The 23,278-nt window shown below is 39.1% G+C and overlaps 1 protein-coding gene across 7 annotated transcripts in view; it reads right to left on the bottom strand.

The window, feature by feature from the left end:
- Positions 1 to 3,448: 3,448 nt before the first annotated feature.
- pnisr (PNN-interacting serine/arginine-rich protein) overlaps positions 3,449 to 23,278 on the bottom strand; it is a 47,124-nt gene continuing 27,294 nt past the window's right edge. For 4 of the 7 annotated variants that reach the window (XM_072499592.1, XM_072499594.1, XM_072499590.1 and 1 more), the window contains exons 6-12: positions 20,658 to 20,848; positions 19,972 to 20,109; positions 17,003 to 17,102; positions 14,653 to 14,706; positions 11,609 to 11,788; positions 3,987 to 5,118; positions 3,449 to 3,775 (exon numbers count right to left, since the gene is read on the bottom strand). In XM_072499592.1, the coding sequence (XP_072355693.1) occupies positions 3,745 to 3,775; positions 3,987 to 5,118; positions 11,609 to 11,788; positions 14,653 to 14,706; positions 17,003 to 17,102; positions 19,972 to 20,109; positions 20,658 to 20,848 (1,826 nt within the window). In that variant the 3' untranslated portion in view covers positions 3,449 to 3,744. Of the gene's footprint in view, positions 3,776 to 3,986; positions 5,119 to 11,608; positions 11,789 to 14,652; positions 14,796 to 17,002; positions 17,103 to 19,971; positions 20,110 to 20,657; positions 20,849 to 23,278 lie in introns of those variants that run through there. The other 3 variants (XR_011940754.1, XR_011940755.1, XR_011940753.1) reach the window with 2 other exon arrangements.

Here is a 23,278-nt window from a genome sequence, read left to right on the forward strand (position 1 = left end):
TGAAAAGTTAAGGATGGGAAAATGTTTAAACTGCACCCACTTGATTCCAAGCTGTGGAAAAACATGGAAAAGCAGGAAAGCAACAGTGAAATTTGATAATTGAGTGATGCAAGATTCATTTCCACAACTGAAAGGTTTGCAGACAAATTGAGACTATAATTTCCCCTGCAACAATAGATATGCAAAGCAAATTTAACGGTAACGTAGTTGGTTTGTGGTCAATTTGTACATTTAAAAAGAAATTGGCTTGAAAATACAAATTGAGGATTATAGAAATATTCATATGTTCTATTTCACAAGGAAATTAGTGTTCTTTACACCTAACAGGAGTGGTATAGCAAGAAAGACATCTAAGGACAGCATCATCATTCACAAATCGTCTCACTCTACCATTACATCAAGTCAGGGCCGACCCTGATTCAAGGAGTCGTCGAGTAGAGAATGCCTGGAACAGCACGAGGCATATCTAAAAATGAGGTGCCAACTTGGTAAAGGTAGTACACAGAACTAGACATTATACTGTTGGACAGAGCAATAAAGAAGAAATAATTGGGGTTTGTAAGAATAGAAATGTAATAATTGTGGGGGTCTCAAATATTAATATATAGATTGGACCAATCAAATTGGCAAGAATGGTTTAGAATAAGAGTTTGTAGAATAGATTTGTGACAGTTTCTTGGACCAATACATTTTGGAACCCACAAGGGATGAACCTAGCTTAGATCTAGTATTGTGCAATAAAACAAGGTTAATTAGTAATGTCATAGTAAAAGATTTTCTGGGAAATAGTGATCATAATACTATTGAATTCCAGGTTAAATTTGAAAGTGACACATAAGAATCACAAACAAGAATTTGCCAGCTAAATATGCACGAGGGGAAAACGGGCTACGGTTAATTGGGTAAATAGACCCAATTTACCTTTACCACTCTTCATTTGCAGCCTATGAATGAAGAGTGGGAAACAATTAAATAAACAATTTAAAATATATTGAGGATTATAGATTATATCCAACAAATATATATTCTATGGGAAAACAAAATCTCAGCAAGACCCATCAATGGCTCACTCAGGAAGTTAGGGATAGTATTCAATTAAAAAGGTTTACAATATTGCATTGGGACTGGGAGTGTTTTAGACATCACCAAAGGACAACCAAAAAGTTGATAAGGAAAAGAGGAGAGTAAACAAGCCAGAAATAGGAAAAGATTTAAGAGCTTCTAAGTAACTAAAAAGAGTAGCTAAAGTTAACGTTGGTCCAGTAGAATCAGATACAGGAGAAATTATCAAGAGGAATGAGGTAATGGCAGAGTCACTGAACAAACATTGTGTCTGTCTTCACAGTTGAAGACATAAGTTTAATTCCGGAAATAGACAGAAACCTAGGGACTAACAAGTGAGGAAATTAAATAAATTAATACCAGAAAAAAGGTATTTGAGAAAACGTAAGGGATTAAAATGTGACAAACCCCTGGGGCCTAATGGCCTACATCCTAGGGTTCTAAAGGAGATAGTTACAGAGTTAAATGATGCAATGGCTGTGACTTTCCAGAATTAATTGGATTCAAGAACAGTCTCATCAGATTGTAAAAGATTTACTGGGAAACAGTGATCATAATATGATTGAATTCCAGGTTAAATTTGAAAGTGACATACAATCTGAAGAGAGAGAGAGAGAGAGAGAGAAAACAGGGAATTACAGGCCAGTTTGGTTGGAAAAATGCTGGAATCTATACAAGGAAGAATTAAAAATGCACTTAGAAAAACATACATAGTATGATTAGAAGTAATCAAAATGGTTTTACTAAAGGGAAATCCTGTTTAACAAATTTGTAGAGGGTTTTTGAGGATGAAATGAAAATCGCTTATTGTCACAAGTAGGCTTCAAATGAAGTTACTGTGAAAAGCCCCTCGTCGCCACATTCCGGCACCTGTTCGGAGAGGCTGGTACGGGAAGTACGGGATGTAACTAGTAGGCTAGATAAAGGCGGACCAGTAGATACAGTATACTTGGATTTCCAAAAGGATTTTGACAGGTTAATAGGCAAGAGAAGTCTGCATAGAGTTGGAGGTAATATGTAGAGCAAAGGTTAACGGATAGAAAACAGAAAGTGGGCATACTGGGGACTTAGGTCGCAGGTAGTAATAGTGGAGCATCACAAGTGTCAGTGCTGGGGCCTCAGCTATTTACAATTTATCTTAATTACTTGGATGAAGAAACAGATTATGTATCCAAGTTTGCTGACAATACAAAGCTAGGTGGAAAGGCAAGCTGTGGGGAGGACACAGAAGTTTCAGAAGTCCAGTTTTCTTTGATGGTACGACAGTTAAAAGGAAATTATCTTTCACCCTTACATCTGGAGTTAAAATTATTGCATTGTATTTCAATGAGTAAATTCCAGAAATGTATACTTTTTCTTTCACTTGTATCACTTATATATTATTTAACTGCAATAATACTATAATGTAACAAATATAACATCCTCTGTGATTTTATCCTGCAGCCAACAATTTTAACAGTCCACACCTTGTTTGTATTGCTGGACTCCACTTGATGTTCCTCTGAATGCATGTTTAAAATTTAAATGATAATGCTGTGTACTGCCTAAACATTTAAATCATATACAGGTAGCCAAGTACCAAGGAAGCTTAATGGATCCTCCTTTTTGAATAAAAATAACACTATACTGAAATTGTGATCCATACATCACAAACCACTGGGGTAAGACTTGTGTCTTCCATGTGGTTTCACATTGAGTCTTTCAGAATGGTATTAGAACTTTAATTTTACTGCTGAATGAAAATTGTTTTAAGTAAAGCTAAAGTGTACTAATCGGATCAAATAAAATTTGCAGGGCAAACCGGGGGCTGGTTTAGCACACTGGGCTAAATTGCTGGCTTTTAAAGCAGACCAAGGCAGGCCAGCAGCACGGTTCAATTCCCGTACCAGCCTCCCCGAACAGGCGCTGGAATGTGGCGACTAGGGGCTTTTCACAGTAACTTCATTTGAAGCCTACTTGTGACGACAAGCGATTTTCATTTCATTTCATTTCAAGTGAAGTACTGGATTTCTTTTCCTGATGTACATGATTTTGAAACATTTCCTCAGTAAATCTTCCTCATGTAGTTACTCCCTCAACTTACTTATAAAATTATTTAAGCAAGCTCCATATTAATTTGTACCAGAGGAAATAAGAAATTTAATATGCAGATTTTAAACAAACATGCACAGATGACTACAGATAGTATATAATTAGAGGTAATAACTCAAAGAGTCGAGATTATTTTCAAGATTTGTTCTTGTGTTTTATGTAAACCAGACCTTTTAAGTAAACATTCCTGCTTTATAATCAAATGTTCTTGATTCACTGCTCTCCAGGTGTTGATCCTGTCTACTGTTCATACGATACCTTATTTGCTCATAAATATTGGCAGTAAACAATGGGAAATGTTTAACAAAACCAATTTGAAAAGTTTATTGACAGCAAACTACAGTTAGTGTAAGTTTTATGTTATAATGTTACAACTGAAAGCAAACTGTTTTTACAGTGTGAATAATCTCAGAAGAATGCAATACAAATAAAACCTTTTAAGTACTGAACTATACACAGCACTTGGAAAAAATGTACACCTATATACATATAAACACCTACACAGTTGTCACGTATGCCTCTATAATGAGACAAGCCTCCAAAACTCATGGAATTTCTGATCTGGCAAGGATGCCACATATTTTTTCCCCCTTAATGCTTACGATTATTGGGTGTCCTCGACCTGTAGAAGAAAGGGAAAAAAAGGAAATTAATAACATGCAAGACTGCACTTTAATCACTAGCTAAATTGATTTAAAATATAGTATTTCAAATTAAGAGATTAATCATACAGATAAAACGCTGAAGAGACCAATATGTTGGTACCATTTTAACATTACTGGCCTTAATAACTTTACAAAAACTAAAGAGAAATTGTATAAAATGTGTACTACCTTGATCGTGATTTAGACTTGTGTTTGCGGCTTGCCTTCTTACCAGACCTTTGAGATTTTTCCACTGATCTTGAGCGACTGCGTTTTGATTTCTTTGCCTTCTTCTCTCTGCTGTTATCTGGAGAACGTGAGCTGCTCCTTGCGCTAGATTCGGTGTCTGAATGCTTTTTACCATCTTTTGTAGACCCTTTCTTGCTGGACTTGCTATCCTGCCTGGAATATTGCTGTGGCAGTTTACTGGAGCTACTGCGTGAGTATGTCCGCTCCGATTCCCTTTTTCGCTTCAGCTTACTCTCATCCTGACTGCTGGACTTACTGCTGTCTTTATCCTCCTTCTGCTTATCCTTTCTCGGTTTGTCTTTCTTTTTGTCCTGATCCTTTTCTTTGTCCCTTTTCTTTTCCTCTCTCTTTTTAACTCGCTCTGCACTTCCACTCCTAATTTTTTTCCTGTCCCTGTCTTTACTAATTCCCCTTTGCCTTATTCTACCTCTGCTAGGGCTCCTACGCCTTTCAGGACTCCTACGTCTTTCGTTGCTCCTACTGCGACTGACATGCTTGGCATCACTCTTGCTCCTACTTCTTTGCCTATCTCCACTTCTCCTGTTTCGGGACCCACTGCGGTGTCTCCGCCTCTCCCTTTCCCAACTTACATTTCTACTGTTTCTCCTAAGTCTATCACAGCTTCTACTCCTCTCCCTTCGGTTCCTGCGGGAATAACTCTGGCTTCTGCTACTACGTCTAGTTTTACGGGAAGGGGATCTGCTACGGCTCCATTTTTTCTTTCTCTTAGGAGAAAAGGAATAGGAAGAGCTACTACTGCTTTCTGTGGTGCTGCTGGAAGTTGAGCTCCTGGATCTACTGCTGCTGCTAGTGGTGCCACTGGTGCTGCTACTCCCACTACTACTGCTGGAGGAACTTCTGTTTCTTGATGCTTTTTCCTTTGAACTTTTCTCACTAGAGCTTTTACTCATTTCTGAGTTGGGTTCAGTTTCACTCTGAGTTCTTTTCTTTTCAGGAACAGTTTCACACTCCTTTTCTTTCCCTTCCTGTTTTACTGCACTGCCACCATGATCTTTACTCTGTTCCTTAATATCCACTTCCCTAAAAAATTTGCCCTCTTGATGTTTTACATCTGGAAAACAAAAATAAAAAGGAACTGAAAGTGATCTCGAGAAGTTATGAAATTTTATGGTAGCTTTATGTCTTAGTAATTTAAAAACATAATGAAGAATGAACATGGAAAACTACAGGTGGAAACAAATCTTGCCTGCATTTAGGATTTATCCAATGAGGCAACCATGTCCCCCAAAAAAACCTTTTCAAGTTTTCAGCCCCACAAAATTCAAAAAGGACAAACCAGCAAATTGTAAGTGCAATTGAGGCAAAATTGCTTGAGCAATAGTTTGGACATCCCTGGGTTAAGGGAAAATTACAAAGATTTGCATAAACTGAGTACATTTGAGTGTAAGTTAGTCAGTACAGCATCTTCTCAAACCGTTCTATTGCAAAACCGAGAACATTGAAGAACATTACAGCGCAGTACAGGCCCATCGGGCCTCGATGTTGCGCCGACCTGTGAAACCACTCTAAAGCCCATCTACACTATTCCCTTATCGTCCACGTCTATCCAATGACCATTTGATTGCCCTTAGTGTTGGCGAGTCCACTACTGTTGCAGGCAGGGCATTCCACGCCCTTACTCCTCTCTGAGTAAAGAACCTACCTCTGACATCTGTCCTATATCTATCTCCCCTCAATTTAAAGCTATGTCCCCTCATGCTAGACATCACCATCCGAGGAAAAAGGCTCTCATTGTCCACCCTATCTAATCCTCTGATCATCTTGTATGCCTCAATTAAGTCACCTCTTAACCTTCTTCTCTCTAACAAAAACAGCCTCAGGTCCCTCAGCCTTTCCTCATAAGATCTTCTCTCCATACCAGGCAACATTCTGGTAAATGTCCTCTGCACCCTTTCCAATGCTTCCACATCCTTCCTATAATGCGGCGACCAGAATTGCACGCAATACTCCAAATGCGGCCGCACCAGAGTTTTGTACAGCTGCAACATGACCTCATGGCTCCTAAACTCAATCCCTCTACCAATAAAAGCTAACACACCGTACACCTTCTTAACAACCCTCTCAACCTGGGTGGCAACTTTCAGGGATCTATGTACATGGACACCGAGATCTCTCTGCTCATCCACACTGCCAAGAATCTTACCATTAGCCCAGTACTCTTGTCTTCCTGTTATTCCTTCCAAAATGAATCACCTCACACTTTTCTGCATTAAACTCCATTTGCCACCTCTCAGCCCAGCGCTGCAGCTTATCTATATCCTTCTGTAACTTGTAACATCCTTCCGCACTGTCCACAACTCCACCCACTTTAGTGTCATCTGCAAATTTACTCACCCATCCTTCTACGCCCTCCTCCAGGTCATTTATAAAAATGACAAACAGCAGTGGCCCCAAAACAGATCCTTGTGGTACACCACTAGTAACTGGACTCCAGTCTGAACATTTCCCATCAACCACCACCCTTTGTCTTCTTCCAGCTAGCCAATTTCTGATCCAAACTGCTAAATCACCCTGAATCCCATGCCTCCGTATTTTCTGCAGTAGCCGACCGTGGGGAACCTTATCAAACGCTTTACTGAAATCCATAAACACCACATCAACTGCTTTAACCTCATCCACCTGTTTGGTCACCTTCTCAAAGAACTCTATAAGGTTTGTGAGGCACGACCTACCCTTCACAAAACCGTGTTGACTATCTCTAATCAAATTATTCCTTTCCAGATGATTATACATCCTATCTCTTATAATCCTTTCCAAGACTTTGCCCACAACAGAAGTAAGACTCACTGGTCTATAGTTACCGGGGTTGTCTCTACTCCCTTTCTTGAACAAGTGGACAACATTTGCTATCCTCCAGTCTTCTGGCACTATTCCTGTAGACAAAGATGACTTAAAGCTCAGCAATCTCCTCCCTAGCTTCCCAGAGAATCCTAGGATAAATCCCATTTGGCCCAGGGGACTTACCTATTTTCACACTTTCCAGAATTGCTAACACCTCCTCCTTATGAACCTCAAGCCCTTCCAGTCTAGTAGCCTGAATCTCAGTATTCGCCTCGACAACATTGTCTTTTTCCTGTGTGAATACTGACGAAAAATATTCATTTAGCACTTCTATCTCCTCGGACTCCACGCACAACTTCCCACTACGGTCCTTGACTGGCCCTACTCTTACCATAGTCATTCTTTTATTCCTGACATATCTATAGAAAGCTTTAGGGTTATCCTTGATCCTACCTGCCAAAGACTTCTCATGTCCCCTCCTGGCTCTTCTTAGCTCTCTCTTTAGATCCTTCCTAGCTAACTTGTAACTCTCGAGCGCCCTAACTGAACCTTCATGTCTCATCTTTACATTAGCCTCCTTCTTCCTCTTGACAAGTGTTTCGACTACTTTAGAAAACCACGGTTCCCTCGCTCGACCACTTCCTCCCTGCCTGACAGGTACATACTTATCAAGGACACGCAGTAGCTGTTCCTTGAACAAGCTCCACATTTCCCATTGTGCCCATCCCCTGCAGTTTTCCTCTCCATCCAATGCATCCTAAGTCTTGCCTCATCGCATCATAATTGCCTTTCCCCCAGATATAACTCTTGCCCTGCGGTATATACCTATCCCTTTCCATCACTAAAGTAAACGTAATCGAACTATCACCAAAGTGCTCACCTACCTCCAAATCTAACACCTTTCCTGGTTCATTACCCAGTACCAAATCCAATATGGCCTCGCCTCTCGTTGGCCTATCTACATACTGTGTCAGGAAACCCTCCTGCACACATTGGACAAAAACGGACCCATCTAAAGTACTCGAACTATAGCGTTTCCAGTCAATATTTGGAAAGTTAAAGTCCCCCATAACAACTACCCTGTTGCTTTCGCTCCTATCCAGAATCATCTTTGCAATCCTTTCCTCTACATCTCTGGAACTTTTCGGAGGCCTATAGAAAACCCCTAACAGGGTGACCTCTCCTTTCCTGTTTCTAACCTCAGTCCATACTACCTCAGTAGACGAGTCCTCATCAAACGTCCTTTCTGCCACCGTAATACTGTCCTTGACTAACAATGCCACCCCTCCCCCTCTTTTACCACCTTCCCTGAGCTTACTGAAATATCTAAACCCTGGCTCCTGCAACAACCATTCCTGTCCCTGCTCTATCCATGTCTCCGAAATGGCCACAACATCGAAGTCCCAGGTACCAACCCATGCCGCAAGTTCACCCACCTCATTCCGGATGCTCCTGGCATTGAAGACACACTTAAACCACCTTCCTGCCTGCCAGTACAGTCCTGCAACTTTGAAACCTTACTCATGACCTCACTACTCTCAACCTCCTGTATACTGGAGCTACAATTCAGGTTCCCAATCCCTCGCTGAACTAGTTTAAACCCTCCCTTTTAAAAAACAAATTTAGAGTACCCAATTAATGTTTTCCAATTAAGTGGCAATTTAGCGTAGCCAATCCACCTACCCTGCACATCTTTGGGTTGTGGGGGCAAAACTCACGCAAACACAGGGAGAAGGTGCAAACTCCACACGGAGAGTGACCCAGAGCCGGGATCGAGCCTGGGACCTCGGCGCCGTGAGGCAGCAGGGCTAACCCATTGCGCCACCGTGCTGCCCTACAAAACCTTTCCTATTTGCCATATGGACCACTCACATGATAAGATGTTGAGTAATGCATCGATCCAATTGTTCAATTTAGCGTCTTGAGGTGATGAAATTTACATCAACATTTTGCTTGCAGGGACACGGGCTACTAACTGGTCTTTCTGACTTAACTAGAAGACAATGATTGAAATAAAGGCATATAATCTTGGAAGCATACCTATTCATTTTTTTCTTTAAAAATATATGGTGCTTCCAACATTTTTGCTCCTATTGTGTTATTTAATTAATCTACCATGGTGTTGGCTCATGGCCATTATACCTAGTAAAATTACGTATAGACAATGGTGCTTCCAACATCTTTGTTCCTATTGTATGTACTTTAATTATTCTATCATCGTGCTGATCATGGCCATTATATTTAAAAAGCATACATCTCCAGCTAATCACAATAGGTATGCCAGAGGATTTACTGTTTTGTAAGGATTGGAACATATAATGATAGCCAAATATCATCAGTATTTAAAAGTTGAAATACAGAATGAGTTGTTAATTTGGACATTGAGTATATACTTTGTCAGTTTTCAATAGGAATATAACAATTTAAATACATTTGATTGATATTAGAAGCAGAAAGTAAAACTACATAAAAGACTTGTTACATTGTGAATTAACTGGAGCTAGTTCTCACTATTGAAGTTTAAAATGCGCACTACATATAAAAGTTAGTTGACGGGATGTACTTTTTGTTGAAAGAAAACAGAAAATCTTCATTTGCGAAGAATTGGGGGGAAAAAAAGGCTATGTTGGAATCGCTATTGGATCTGAAATCTAGGTCTAACCCAATTTTCTTTTTGCTTGTTTGCCGAGTTAACAGATTTGTCTAGTTATCCCATCTCAAATACGTGCAGTTGTCAGGGCTGTGCTTGAACCTGCTAGGCAACTACTCACTGTGTCAGCTGCTAGGACTGGTTTGACTCTTTCATCACTGGGGTGCATGCTAACTGTTTTGTAGAAAAACATTATTGTTTTATTTAAAAAACTGATTCATGTTGGTTCATAACTTTAAAACCCAAGGCAGGTGTTCTTGGCAATATTGTTTAACTAATCCAGCAATACGCCAATTTACTGAGCTTGGGGCAAATATTTTAATATGTTGACGAAAATGTGATAGACATGTCTAAAAAAGTAAACATTTAAGAAAAAGCATGCCATGTAGTATTTAACTAAAGAGAGGCTTTCAATTGGGAAGGTACTGAAAGAATCAATCCTTTACATTTGCAGAATAAATTAATCTTGTATTCATCAGCTCAATGCTGGGAATCCAAAAAGAGGTACAATAACCAAAGAGGGGTTGAAGGTTAAATTGGTGATATAAAATGGTTAGGTCTACGGTGTAAGACTTGAGGCACAATCAGCCCTAATGGGAGAGTGGTTCCAATGTATTGGGTGAGTAACCCACAAGAACCTGGGTGCGTAGTGTTCTGGCATAACAATGAAAAATGAGTCAGACAGGATGAAAGGCTGCTTGGACCTGGTTGTGCATTTTAGCTACTATGCCAAACCCAACAGAACTGAATCACAAATCAGAAAATAAAGCAAAATGGCAGTCAGTCAGGCTAGGATAGCTCAACAGCGCCAGCTTGTGGCTAACAACCTGCAAAGCTTTATAATATAAAGTAGAACGAGACATATTTTAATACTGTGATATGTCGACAGATGGTATCGGTGGGATTAAGCTATTCTTGTACCCAAATCACAAAATTAAATGCACGTATAACAAGCAATTCAGCCAAATGATACTTTAGCCTTTATTGCAAGCGATTGGAGCAAAAGATAAGAAAGTCTGCTGTAAAAATGAGGGTCTTTGGTGAGACACATGAGTAACTAGCACCATTTTGATCTCTACATAAGGAAATATATACTTGCTTAAATGCTGTGCAACAAAGGTTCACTAAATTCATTGTTGGATGAGGGGGATGTCCTATGAGGGCAGATTAAATAGAGTGGGCTTACGTTCTCTCGAATTTAGAAGAATGAAAGATGATTTAATGGAAATGTATAAAATTAGCTTGAGGCTGTTTCCCTCAACTGAGACTCTAAAACAAGGGGTTATAGTCTCAGGATAAGGGATCAGCCAGTGAGGAGTGAGATGGTTCTGAATTTTTAGGAATGTTCTATCCTAGGGGGCTGGGGATGCTCAGTCACTAAGCGAATGAAGGATATGGAATTAAGATGGGAAAGTGGAACTGACATGGAAGATCACCCATAATCTTGAATGATAGAGCAGATTCAAGGTACTATTGATCTACCCCTGCTTCTATTTCTGCATTACATAGCTACTTTAATATTGACAAGTGTACACAAAAATGCTTTTGAAAAGAGATGGTAAAATATAGAATGGGTGAGTGACACAATATTTTTATTAAGTTAGTTGATCTCCCAAGATAGTGTACATAAAGAATTAAAGCTGGAAAAAGGAAGCAGGGAGATGACATGCAAGCATAATTCTGCCCTCATTTTAAAATCAAATATGTTGTCTTGTCCTCATCTAATATTTGGGGGATTTTTTAAGTTAAAATTGCAAAACATAAGTTGAAAAGCTGAGAATTAGTGCTGGTTGCAGAATGGAAGTATCTGTGTAGTACAGTCTGAGAAGATGAGAGAGATAAAACTGAAAAAATGTGGCCGATTATAAATATTTTTTTAAAAACAAAAAATTTGGAGTACCCATTGCCTTCACTGTTCCGAAGTTCATGGAGTTAAAAAGAACACCAACACCAGTAAAATTCTGAATAATGTGCCCGTAGGTCAATCTGGTAAAAATTCTCTGGAGGGGAAGCGAAACAGCTAGTGAAAGGATATCGGTAAATATTGGAGGGCACCCCATTGACAAGTTGCATGCCAAAAACACAACCTCCCCTGAAACAGCAGTCATACCTTCCATTTGTTTCTCCTGCTGTTGTTGAAGTACCAGCTGCAATTCCCTTTCCTTGCGTCTAAAGGCATCCTGTTTTTGTCTGATTCTACGGTGTAGTTCTTCATCATCGGTGTCAGAGGATTCGGAGGCTCTCTCACTTCTCTCATCTTCACTGTCAGAGCCATACCCGCCCAGACCACCTGCACATAAAAACCCCAGTTTCTTTCACAGTGGAAATAACACACTTTCAAGCAGATTTTCAATTTAGTTTATTATGTATGCTCGCTTTCACTTATCCAAATTCTACGCTGAATTACTGAAACTATTTACATATTTGAATAACAAACATTTTAAAATAGCAATTTTAAAATAATTTCTGCAGTATTATTCAAATAAGGTTCAACATAAGCTTTTAGTACTAAGCCATTAACAACAAATTCAATCTGTGCTATCAAAGATTAAATTGAAGACAATTTCACACAATATTTCTCAAAATCAACCCAATATGACTTGGAGGGAAAGCTAAAGTACAGTGATGAGCACCGCACGTTTTGACATTGAGAAACTTTTGTATTTTTATTGACTTAATTGATGATATTTAAAATATGTTAATGTAGGACACTGCTAATAGCTTGATTCACCAACAGCTGGTTCTGAGCCTTGCAGACCAGGAAGGCAACAGTTTCAATCCTTAGTCTGTATACAATTTGCTGACCTAAATTGCAGCAGTGGACCCTAGAAAATATTTTAGGTAAGTGGGAAGGAAAAAAAAACATGCTTAAGATTTTTGCTCTTCATCATGACCCATAACTCTTCTGAAAAAATATGTGAGTTTAAGGTCAGTCTTATGGATCCATTCTATATTGCTGAAAAGAGACATTTTGCCAAACCCTTTTATCTTGCACTCATCAAAACCAATGCAAGAATGCCAAATTTCAAACAATCACAACAATTTATATTACAGGAGAAAAGGGTGCGGATTGGTTGGTAACTCGACTCGGATTGGCTGAGACATTGCCATGAAGAAAGGACTGGAGAACTATAGGTGCCCAAGCAATTCAAAAAATGTACAAAACTTGGACATTTTGTTTGCAGAGAACAGGTCCCTGCATATGAATGTATGTCGCTTGTAGCAAGCATTTATGAGCCACATAACCAGTTCTTACTGAGTATCTTAAATTGGTAGTTTGTGCAGCTAATATTAGCGCATTCCAGATTATTCAGCCCAAAATCCTAAACAAAATTTTGACTGTTGTATGTGATTCAGTGACTGGGCAACACTTGCTGGACAATTCTGAATGTGTTAATAACTGCAGTAACAACCAATTTAAGTTAATCAGTCAAGCTCATAACATGGCTCATTTGCACACCGGAACTACAAACAAAAGGAATATGTTCAAACATTGCACTCTTTTGAATTTCCTGGGAGCTTGAGGAGTCTATAGTTCCTCGCTGCTTTCTCCATGGCCATGTCTCAGCCAGTCAATTTGCCAACCAATCAGCTCCTATTTCTCCAGTAGTATAAACTGTTGTGATCGCTTGAAATTTAGCACTCTCGTATTTGTTTTGATGCGTGCAAGATGAAAACGTTTGGCAACATGTCTCCCTTTTCAGTAATATTAAAGTTCTGAAATACTGAGTGATTGTTTGGAGCCATTTTAATAGTAAATTGGGCAACTACAGAAGATGCTGCCATTCCCTATGGAATTGCACCCAGATACTAATCACCAGCCGGTGGGTAAACAACTGAAAAAATAAACCACCATTAGCACCAACCACAAGGCAATATTTAGAAATAAAATCATGGGAGTTCTATTTCAATTTCCCATTTAAAATGTTAATTTTTTTCTTCAAAGCTTGGATAGTCCTTTGTGAAGTTGAGGATTGTTTAGGTTCACCATATATGTGGTGGTTTTTTGGGCCAAAACAATTTCAGTAAAAAATGAGTTTTATTAATTTTCTCATATGAAGTCCGGCCTGTGTTTTACTGGTGCAAGTAATTTCTATAATTTGAGATGAGCAATAGCTGGTAATCATAGAGGGGGCAAGTAAATACAAATAACTATGCAGTAAAACATGAGACATCACACTTTGCAATACTGAAAAGTTATTGCATTGGAATCTGTCTTGCCAGCATTCTTGGTATTTGCCAAGAAATTGTCACCAAGAATCGCTGTAACAAAGTATATATTTAAAAAAATAAAATATATTTTCAATAAGTGTCAAATTGTTTGCAGGCAAGATGAACCATAACAAAAAAATTAACAATGGAGACAGTACATAGCGTCTGTTCATTATCTCTGGCAATGAAGCACATGAGGTTTATTGCAGGAACAAATTCTAGACTCATTTTTGGGACTTAAAAACACTTCAGTTCTTTCGTAAAAGGTTTTTCTGCTTTAACAAATACTTAAAACTATAATCACAAACCAGAAACTGAGTAGTTTCAATTACTTTGTTCCATGAAAGCAATGTGTGGAAATGTTACCCCTGCATTTATGATTAAAGTGGCACTGCTACTGAAATAAAGAATAAATAAATGTACCAATTAAGGTAAAGATAACTAGTTCCTAACTGCAATAGGTTTATTTGCTTGAATCGGATTTGATAACACTGAGTCTCTAATCATTGAGTTCCCACTGATGTTATTTCCTTTCACCAGTTTCCATTTGGAAACAGAAAATTGACTTAACATTAAAATAGGCATTATTATATCACTAGAACAAATACTTTTGAGAACTGACAGGTTGCACTGTGCAGAGAGGTAAAATTTCAGGCTAGGAAAGAATGAAGCTCTGCAATGTCAGCAAGACAGCTTGGCACTAGTACTATACAAGCAACGCTTTCCATTAGTTTATGTAGTAATCTATAACTGGATGAAAAAACAAAGTGTGAGCTGGAAGTGCATAATTATCACTTGTAGATGGCTGAAAAGTACATGTTGACTGTTAAAAAGTACATGGTGATGATTAAAAAGTACATAGGTACAGCACATGTATAAGCTTACATTTTGGACAAGTCCCCTTTCTCCCATTACCCCTTTTTCTTAAAGGATGCTACTTACCAAGTCCAGTTAGAGAAGCCAGTGCACTGGACTGTGCCAGCTGCTTTGCAGGAGCTTTGTATCACATCAACAACAGGAACAACATGTTAACACTTTTTCAAAGTCATGAGTTGCTATGGCATTGCAAAACTGTACTACTACAGCTGCTTTGCAAGGGAGAGAAGAAACATTATAAACAAAAAGATCCATTCAAGAGCACAGTGCTTCACATAACAGGCATATTTTGTTTACAACTTTATATCACCTAAAGCAAAATCATTTTGCATCTTTTCTTACAATACAACATCAAAGAAGAAACAAAGGATTTCGGTTTCGTACATATTTTATATGGTGAGGCGATGCAGTCAGCTTTTAAAAATAAATCTTGATAATTTTTCCTACATTTCTAATAATAAAACCTGAAAATAGTGAAATGCTGATATATTAAAAAAAGAATCGGTGATACATCTCAGAATGCATTCAACAGGAAATATTAATACTGGCTTGGCAGCAAATAAAAAATCTGAAAAGGTAGGCAGATTATATAATTGATTTCAGAATTCATGTTAAACCAAAATTATCCCAATTTTTAATTCTTAATTTCAGGTATTAAGTATACCTAGCCAAATAAAGTACACTGCATTTATAATCTAAGGAACACACAGAGTCCAGAGTCTGCTGCAGATATGAGGCTACAAATTGAATTGCTGCTCTAGAGATAGATCACAATAAATGCATACACTATTACAGACCACTGCTACAAGTTGCAATGACCGAAACCAAACTCCTAAATCTGTTATATTCATAATATAGGGAAATATGTAACCCTAATTTCCTTATTACAACTATGAGAAAAATAGAATAAAAAAAATAAATTGATAGAATAATAAAAATAAATTGCATCAATTCTTGAGCTACGTTAGTGTTACATATTAGAATAAAACTCCGGAGTAGCAATTTACTAAAGGACCTTTAAAACACACCCTGCTTATTTTTATAATAGTTACCCCAATAACTGCCATAAATATCAAAGATTCCAGATCTTCTTTCTGTGGATATAATTTCTAGAATGCAACTTTATTCTGAAATCCTGTTGGAGGTCATTCCCATTTTGGACAAGAAAATGTCAATTAGCTTCAGCTATCATGGAATTATTTGATTTTTTTTTAGTAAATTGAAATATTGTGGGGAAAAATAATTAAAGCTTTCTTAACTGAAATAAAATTCATTTTATACAGTAAAATCCCATTCACCCAAATGCTACCGTTCACAGAGCAACCAATTAGTGCTAAACTAGGAACAAGTGTGTTGCAGCTCCCACATGCATCAGGAACTGGAATTGGACTGCCAAACATTTCATACAATACCCTTAGTCAGCAGACTGCAGAGATTTCACTCTATCAGCCCATTTGAACCTACTGTCCATCAGTTCTCAGCTGAAGCTCTTTAATTACCGAGACCAACTAGAGGGCAAACCTGTATCAGCCATGGAGGTCACCGTCAAAATATAATTGAACAGCTACAATTTAAAACATCACCATCACCCCCCACCTCCCCCCAATGAATTCCCCATGTCGTGTCAGACATAAATTCTTATATTTCAGCTATATTTTGAATTGAGTACTTTTATCAAATGGTAAAATTATTTTAACACTAACCATTCATCTCTAAGAACAAGATGAGTACATGAAGGAGAAAGGTATACAGGGATACATGGGAAATAAGGTGGGAGGAGGCTTGTGTGAATTATAAACACTGGCATAGCACTGTTAGGATAAATTACCCCTTTTTTTGGTGTTTCTCTGCTGTAAATACTATATTATTTCTAAAGAAAGACAGGGGCTTTTTGCCAAAAAAAAAAGGCAGTGTACCCGGTTGCAAACTTCCTCTGCACTTTATCAGCAAGGTTAAGCTGATTCATTAACTGATGTGGAGGCTCATTTGTCCTCACTTTACTGAATAACCCACCTGAAAGAATCTAGAGGTCTCTTAATTACAACTGCTAGTCTGTCATAGGTACTACATAGCAAAACTTTTCTCTTGGTTGATTTACTTCCATATCCTACAAATATTTGATTTAATGAGGTTTTACTGTACACCCTACTCAAAATTATTTCTCTCAAGGAGTGCAAAATCTTTTTCTGTAGAGTGTGCAATGAGGGAAATCTTAAATTCAAGAGTAGCTTACTTATCCATTTCTCCTTAGGAATAAATGCAATTTTCTTTATGAATGTATAGACATTTTAAATTTACTGTCAAGCATTTTAATATATCAGAAATTCCAAAATATGTGTGTCTGAAGGAACTAAAAACGTAGGCCATTTTTACGCTTCTTCAATTTTAATTCTACATTAAAGAGATGTTTTTGTACCTTTAGTAGCTTTACGGTGAACTTCTCTGGCAACATAATAGATCTCTTCATTTGTTACTTCTAAAAGGACTTCTGTAAGCAGCATCTTCATCATTATCATCTGTAATCAAGAACAGAAAACATTTTATTTCTTCAACTGATTACCACATGGGAAGGGAGACTATAATAGAATTTACGTGCATAAAGTCAAAATCCACTTTTGTAGCTTTGACCAGTCACTGCAATACAGTATTTTCTTTTACAAGTCATTTTTACAATTGCACCTGGAATCCATTATTAACTTCCGCCTCTGTTCATTTGGATAGAGTCGGGCCCAGTTTGGGGGGGGGGGGTCCGGAGTGTGAGTGGTGTTTCAAATATTTAAATTAGAAGTGCTTTTATTTCTTCTAACTCTTTCAGAATAACTATTGGTATAAAACTGGAAGAACCAACCAAGTTAGCGATTTAAATTGCTTTGTCAGATGGTTCCCAGCTCAGTGTAATTGGCCAGAGGACATTAGCAGTTCTGGACAATTGCCGCATAAAGCCTTGCCTAGGAACTTGAGAGGGATTTCCCAGTGCATCTTTTGAGGTACCCACCAAAACCAACACTAGGGAGCCAGGGAGTCACGGGCTATTATGTTAATTAACACGACTGTTTCAGTGCAGAGAAATAGAACATTCTGGGACCCACCGTCAGCATCAGACAATCCCATTTTAAATATGACAGTCATTTGTAGAATAGGGCAACACGGTAGCACAAGGATGTTGCCTGGTATGGAGGGAAAATCTTATGAGGAAAGGCTGATGGACTTGAGGTTGTTTTCGTTGGAGAGAAGAAGGTTAAGAGGAGACTTAATAGAGGCATACAAAATGATCAGGGGGTTAGATAGGGTGGACAGTGAGAGCCTTCTCCCACGGATGGAAATGGCTGGCACGAGGGGACATAGCTTTAAACTGAGCGGTAATAGATATAGGACAGAGGTTAGAGGTAGGTTCTTTACGCAAAGGGTGGTGAGGCCGTGGAATGCCCTACCTGCAACAGTAGTGATCTCGCCAACATTGAGGGCATTTAAAAGTTTATTGGATAAACATATGGATGATGATGGCATAGTGTAGGTTAGATGGCTTTTGTTTCGGTGCAACATCGTGGGCCGAAGGGCCTGTACTGCGCTGTATCGTTCTATGTTCTAAGTGATTAGCACTGTGGCTTCACAGCGCCAGGGTCCCAGGTTCGATTCCCTGCTGGGTCACTGTCTGTGCGGAGTCTGCACATTCTCCTCGTGTCTCCGTGGGTTTCCTCCGGGTGCTCCGGTTTCCTCCCACAGTCCAAAGACGTGCAGGTTAGGTGGATTGGCCATGATAAATTGCCCTTAGTGACCAAAAAGGGTAGGAGGGGTTATTGGGTTAGTGCTTAAGTGGGTCGGTGCAGACTCGATGGGCCGAATGGCCTCCTTCTGCGCTGTATGTTCTATGTTCAAGGATGTCCTCCAATCGTCCCAACAATTTTCATCAGCCCCAACAGATATTATCAAATGACTATTTATATTATCAGCCTTAGAAACTAAAGATTATTTTTCTTCATGTTGAAAAGGGATGTATTAATAGTTTTAATTATGCAAGATAATTAATTGAGAGAAAATGATTGTGGCAAGGGTTGGAAGGCGATGTAAAATATATTCAGATAATCCTCAATCAATATGCTGTAAATCAAATCAGAACAGATGCATTACTTGACTTAGTTATGGATAATGATGCACAGCAATCACGTGACCTAAAATCAAGGCAACATGTTGAAGGCAGTGACCAAAACATAAAAGGTATCGTTTAAAAAGAATGTCAGGATATTTGACTAACAAAGCAAATTAAGAGGAAGGAAAAACAATCAAAACTGATACACTGAGTAGATATCACCACAGGAGATTGAAAAGGTACACATTGTGTATGCTTACTTTAGGAAAAAAAAGTATGCAAGGTAGGAGTGCCATGTGAGAAACATTAGTTAAACCAGTTAAGATTTAGGTTCATAGCTTTGGATATTCCACTCAAGAAACACCATTAAAAAAGTCAGATTGTATACAGCATGGATTCACACAAGTGTTGCCAGGGATGTAAAAATTAGTGAGACTATTTTACAGAAGCAGGGCAGGTTAAGAAATTTAATAGACTTTGAAGGCATAGACATAATGGACCAAATGACCCATTTGTGCTGTAAACGCCTACAGGTGAATAGGACCAATAAAAATGCAGGAAATCAACAAAAAAAGCTTTAAAATGCAGAACTGGATGCGCAAAACATTAAAAGAGCAGCACAAGTAGACAAAGCCACAATAAGTGAATTTAAATCTATGAATTTATATCTTGAGACATTGAAAAGAAGGTAATGTTAATTTTGAATAAGACCACAGAATGTCAACAGCTGTAGTATTGAGGCATCCCATTACATAAAATATATAAAAACAGAAAAGGTGCAGCAGAGCTTCACTAGCATGCCACTAGGGATAAGAAATAAATTAAGAAGAGAGATTTGAGACATCCAAGGCCGTTTGCTCACACTGGACATCAAAAGGTAAGTATCGCCTAGTCGAGGACTTGATCAGAGAATGCAGAATCAAAAGAAATGCAATAACAGTGACAGAAAAAGCATGAATGATGTTGCAGAAAGTCTAACACTTACAATCGATGCAGACGTTTGCATGTGAAATATCAGCAGCATTTGAAGAATTTACCAATAGCTTTACAGCTATTGCTTGGTAATGTATCAATTTCTTAATTGTGCAGAAATTATTTTAAGTAACAAGGAAAAATAAATTTAAAACGACATGTGCATAGGCCTCAAATTCTATTTAGAGTTCTTTGTACTTGAAATGTTCCTTAATATTTGAAGGATTTTGTAAATACACAATTCATAATTTTTCCAATTAATTGTTTTCTAATTGTAAACTTTAATTTCAAACCCAAAGTGCAACAAGGTCAACAGATTGACATGCCATCTGATATTCCTTTTCCTCTTCAGTCATTTCTGGTTCACTCTGTTCTTCCTGAGCAACTGGCGAGGGACTTCTGCTTGGTTTTTCATTAATTTTTGTTTCAGGGGTTTCATACTCCTCATCTTCATCATCACTGTCCTAAAATACCGCAAACCGGAACAATATCAATTGTCAAATTTCAAAACGGAGGTTTGCAAATATCCAATTAACTAAGCTGATCAATTTTTTTAAAAACGCACAATCCCTTTCAAAAGTATATTCTGTAAATACGTACTCACCAAACCAGACAGCCAAATATGAAAACCAACAGGTTCAAAACAAGCATGTGCTTTGCGTTTAGTGTATTATCTGAACAAACACAAGTACACACATCTCAACTTCCCTAACTGTTAACGGCCAAGTTACATAAACAGTGAACACTTAAAATGTATTCTTATGTTCTACAAACAATGATATCTGGCTTAAGTTCTTTTTCTGGAAAGGATAAAAATGACGAGCTGCAAAAAAAAGCACATCATCCATCCCTTTTGCCCATGCAGATTTTACACACAGCGACTGCAATTCATGAGGAGATCTGTTAGTGAGACAGATTTTTCTGAAAACCTGTTAACATTCTCAAATGAAAAATATGGCTAAAAGCACATCAGTTATTGCACCTTAAGATAGGCCATTGTGCATGCACTTACAAATTTGCTTTTGTGAGGCAATCGTGGTCCATCAGTTTCTTCAGGAACCTCTTCTGGATCTTTTTTGTTTTTTGATGATTGAGCTCGCTCTTTTTCTAACCTTTCTTTCTCAAGTTTTTTCTGCTTTTCCCGTTCCATCTTCTCCAGTCCCTCACGAATCCAGGCTGGCAACGTTCTGCGTTTCACAGCATCTGCAAAATAAGATGTTATATATACTGAGAAGAATATTTAACAGCTTATACAATCCTGATCCAAAGATTAACAGCCGATCTCAGGTACTCTTAATAATTTACAAATTAATTAGAATATTCTTATTTTCCATAGATCATAAATGAAAACAATTGACTAAATAACCTTATACAAATTACCATGAAAATTGCATCTGCAGTGTTAATGCTGTTAGTAACATCTTTATTAAAATAACAATAGAATACAACAGGATGCATTTTCACATTCAGCAACAGCATTGAAAGGTCAGTCATATTGAGCTTATTTTACTCACAATATCATGAACAGTAAATTCATGACCAGTGACATTGCTGTAAGGGAAGTTGCATAATATGCAGCTTAGTTATTTCCCCACAGTTAATGAGGACAACTGAAGGAACACTACAGTAATAAACACTACTTTGTTTCGTAGCCACAAACGTACAACAGAAATAGCTGAAGTCTGGGAAGTGCATTACTAACTTCCATCTTGGGGGCTATTAAACTGTTTGTGGATGAAACAACATAATTGTTACATTTATGGGCCCAAGCTAAGTTAGTTTAGGGGGTAGTCTCAATTCACTTTACTGTGGGTGCAAATTCACAGCACAAAGCTACATAAAATGCAGCATGAATGCTAGTCTCACTCAAGAGAAGTCAGAAGTATAGCATGTCTGCAATGTGTAAATGCCACAGTAGTCGATGCTTTGACGGGGTTATGAATGCTTTGGGGAGGGCAGCACGGTGGCGCAGTGGTGTCTCACGGCGCTGAGGTACCAGGTTCGATCCCAACTCTAGGTCACTGTCCATGTGGAGTTTGCACATTCTCCGTGTTTGCGTAGGTTTCGCCCCCACAACCCAAAGATATGCAGGTTAGGTGGATTGGCCACGCTAAATTGCCCCTTAATTGGAAAACATGAATTAGATACCCTCAATTTTTTTTTTAAATGAATGCTTTAGGAAGTTCATTATATTTAACAGGTGCAATACCTAACTTGTAGTATATATTTATAGCTGCTTGGTAGTATAGAACTTGAGTATTGCTGAAAAAAAAAGACATATCATTGAAGCTTTTCATCTCTCGTATCTCTCGCTCTCTGGCTGTGGAGGTCAGCAGTCAGCAAACGTGCAGCTGAAGGGAGAACTAGGAAGCTTCTCTGCCAAACTACAGAACACTTGTATTGCAAAACTGACTATTTGTCTGAAGTGAACTCTACTGGAAACTCAAAATCGTAACAGCCGGAATATGATTCCTCACGGATCAAGGACTGTTCCATATACCTTTCTAAAAAAAATACTTCCTTACTTTGAACTCAATTTTCCCTTTTAATCTGTATGAATGTATATGCAAGTGTTTTAACATTTTCTTGCCTTTAATAATTAATAAACTCACTGGGCGGGATTCTCCATCCCCCTGTCGGGTCAGAGAATCCCTGGGGGGCGGCGTGAATCCTGCCCCACCGTCGGCTGCCGTATTCTCTGGCACCGGTTTTCGGGCGGGGATCATGGCGCCGTTCGGGGGACGTTGGCAGTGGCCCCCCGGCAACTCTCTGGGCCCCGATGGGCCGAGCGGCCGTCGGTTTCTGGCCAGTCCTGCCGGCGTGGATTGGACATGGTCCCACACGGCAGGACCTGGTTGGTAGGCCGGCTGGTGCGATCCTCGGGGGCGGGGGGGGGGGGGGGGGGGGCACGGTGGCCTGGCCCACAATCGGGGCCCACCGATCTGCGGGCGGGCCTGTGCCTTGGGGGCACTCCGTCCTTCCGCGCCAGCCCCTGTAGGGCTCTGCCATGGCTGGCGAGGAGAAGACACCCCCCTGCGCATGCGCCAGCCTACGCGGCTGGCGCGGCACCAACCGCTACGGCGCCGGCCTAGCCCCTGGAAGTGCGGAGAATGCCGGAGAAAGAACGGAAGTGCCTGAGTGGTTCACACCGTTCTTGGCGCCGGCGTCGGGCCAATTCGCCGATTGCGGTGAATCACGCCACTATCTTTAATTCAAGAAGTCCTGGTTTATTAGACTCTGTTCAAAACATAATTGGGTCTGGGAAAACGATCCTTTTTAAGATTAAAGACAGGGAGCCAGATCATCCCCTTCAACCAGGTTTGTTACAATTTGGGGGCGAACACAGTTGGACGGTGACAAATTAAAAAGGTCTCGTCCGGATCAAAAACTTTTTGGAGAACCTCACCTGCGATGAGTTGTAACATTTGATACGATCTGGCAGTCATTGAGATGTACGGCCTGCATACCTGACATCACAGTGGCACTGAAATTCATACATATTACTCATTAAGTCAATTCTTCTTGACTTAATGGCAACACTAGTTGGTGAAAAACAGCATTTGTGTTGCCACTTTCAGAACGCAAAAGTGTCCAGTCTACCTCTGATTACTCTGGAGGATAAAGCATCTCAAA

This window comes from Scyliorhinus torazame, chromosome 4 (assembly GCF_047496885.1).
Source record: "Scyliorhinus torazame isolate Kashiwa2021f chromosome 4, sScyTor2.1, whole genome shotgun sequence".
In the NCBI taxonomy this organism is placed as follows: Eukaryota; Metazoa; Chordata; class Chondrichthyes; order Carcharhiniformes; family Scyliorhinidae; genus Scyliorhinus; species Scyliorhinus torazame.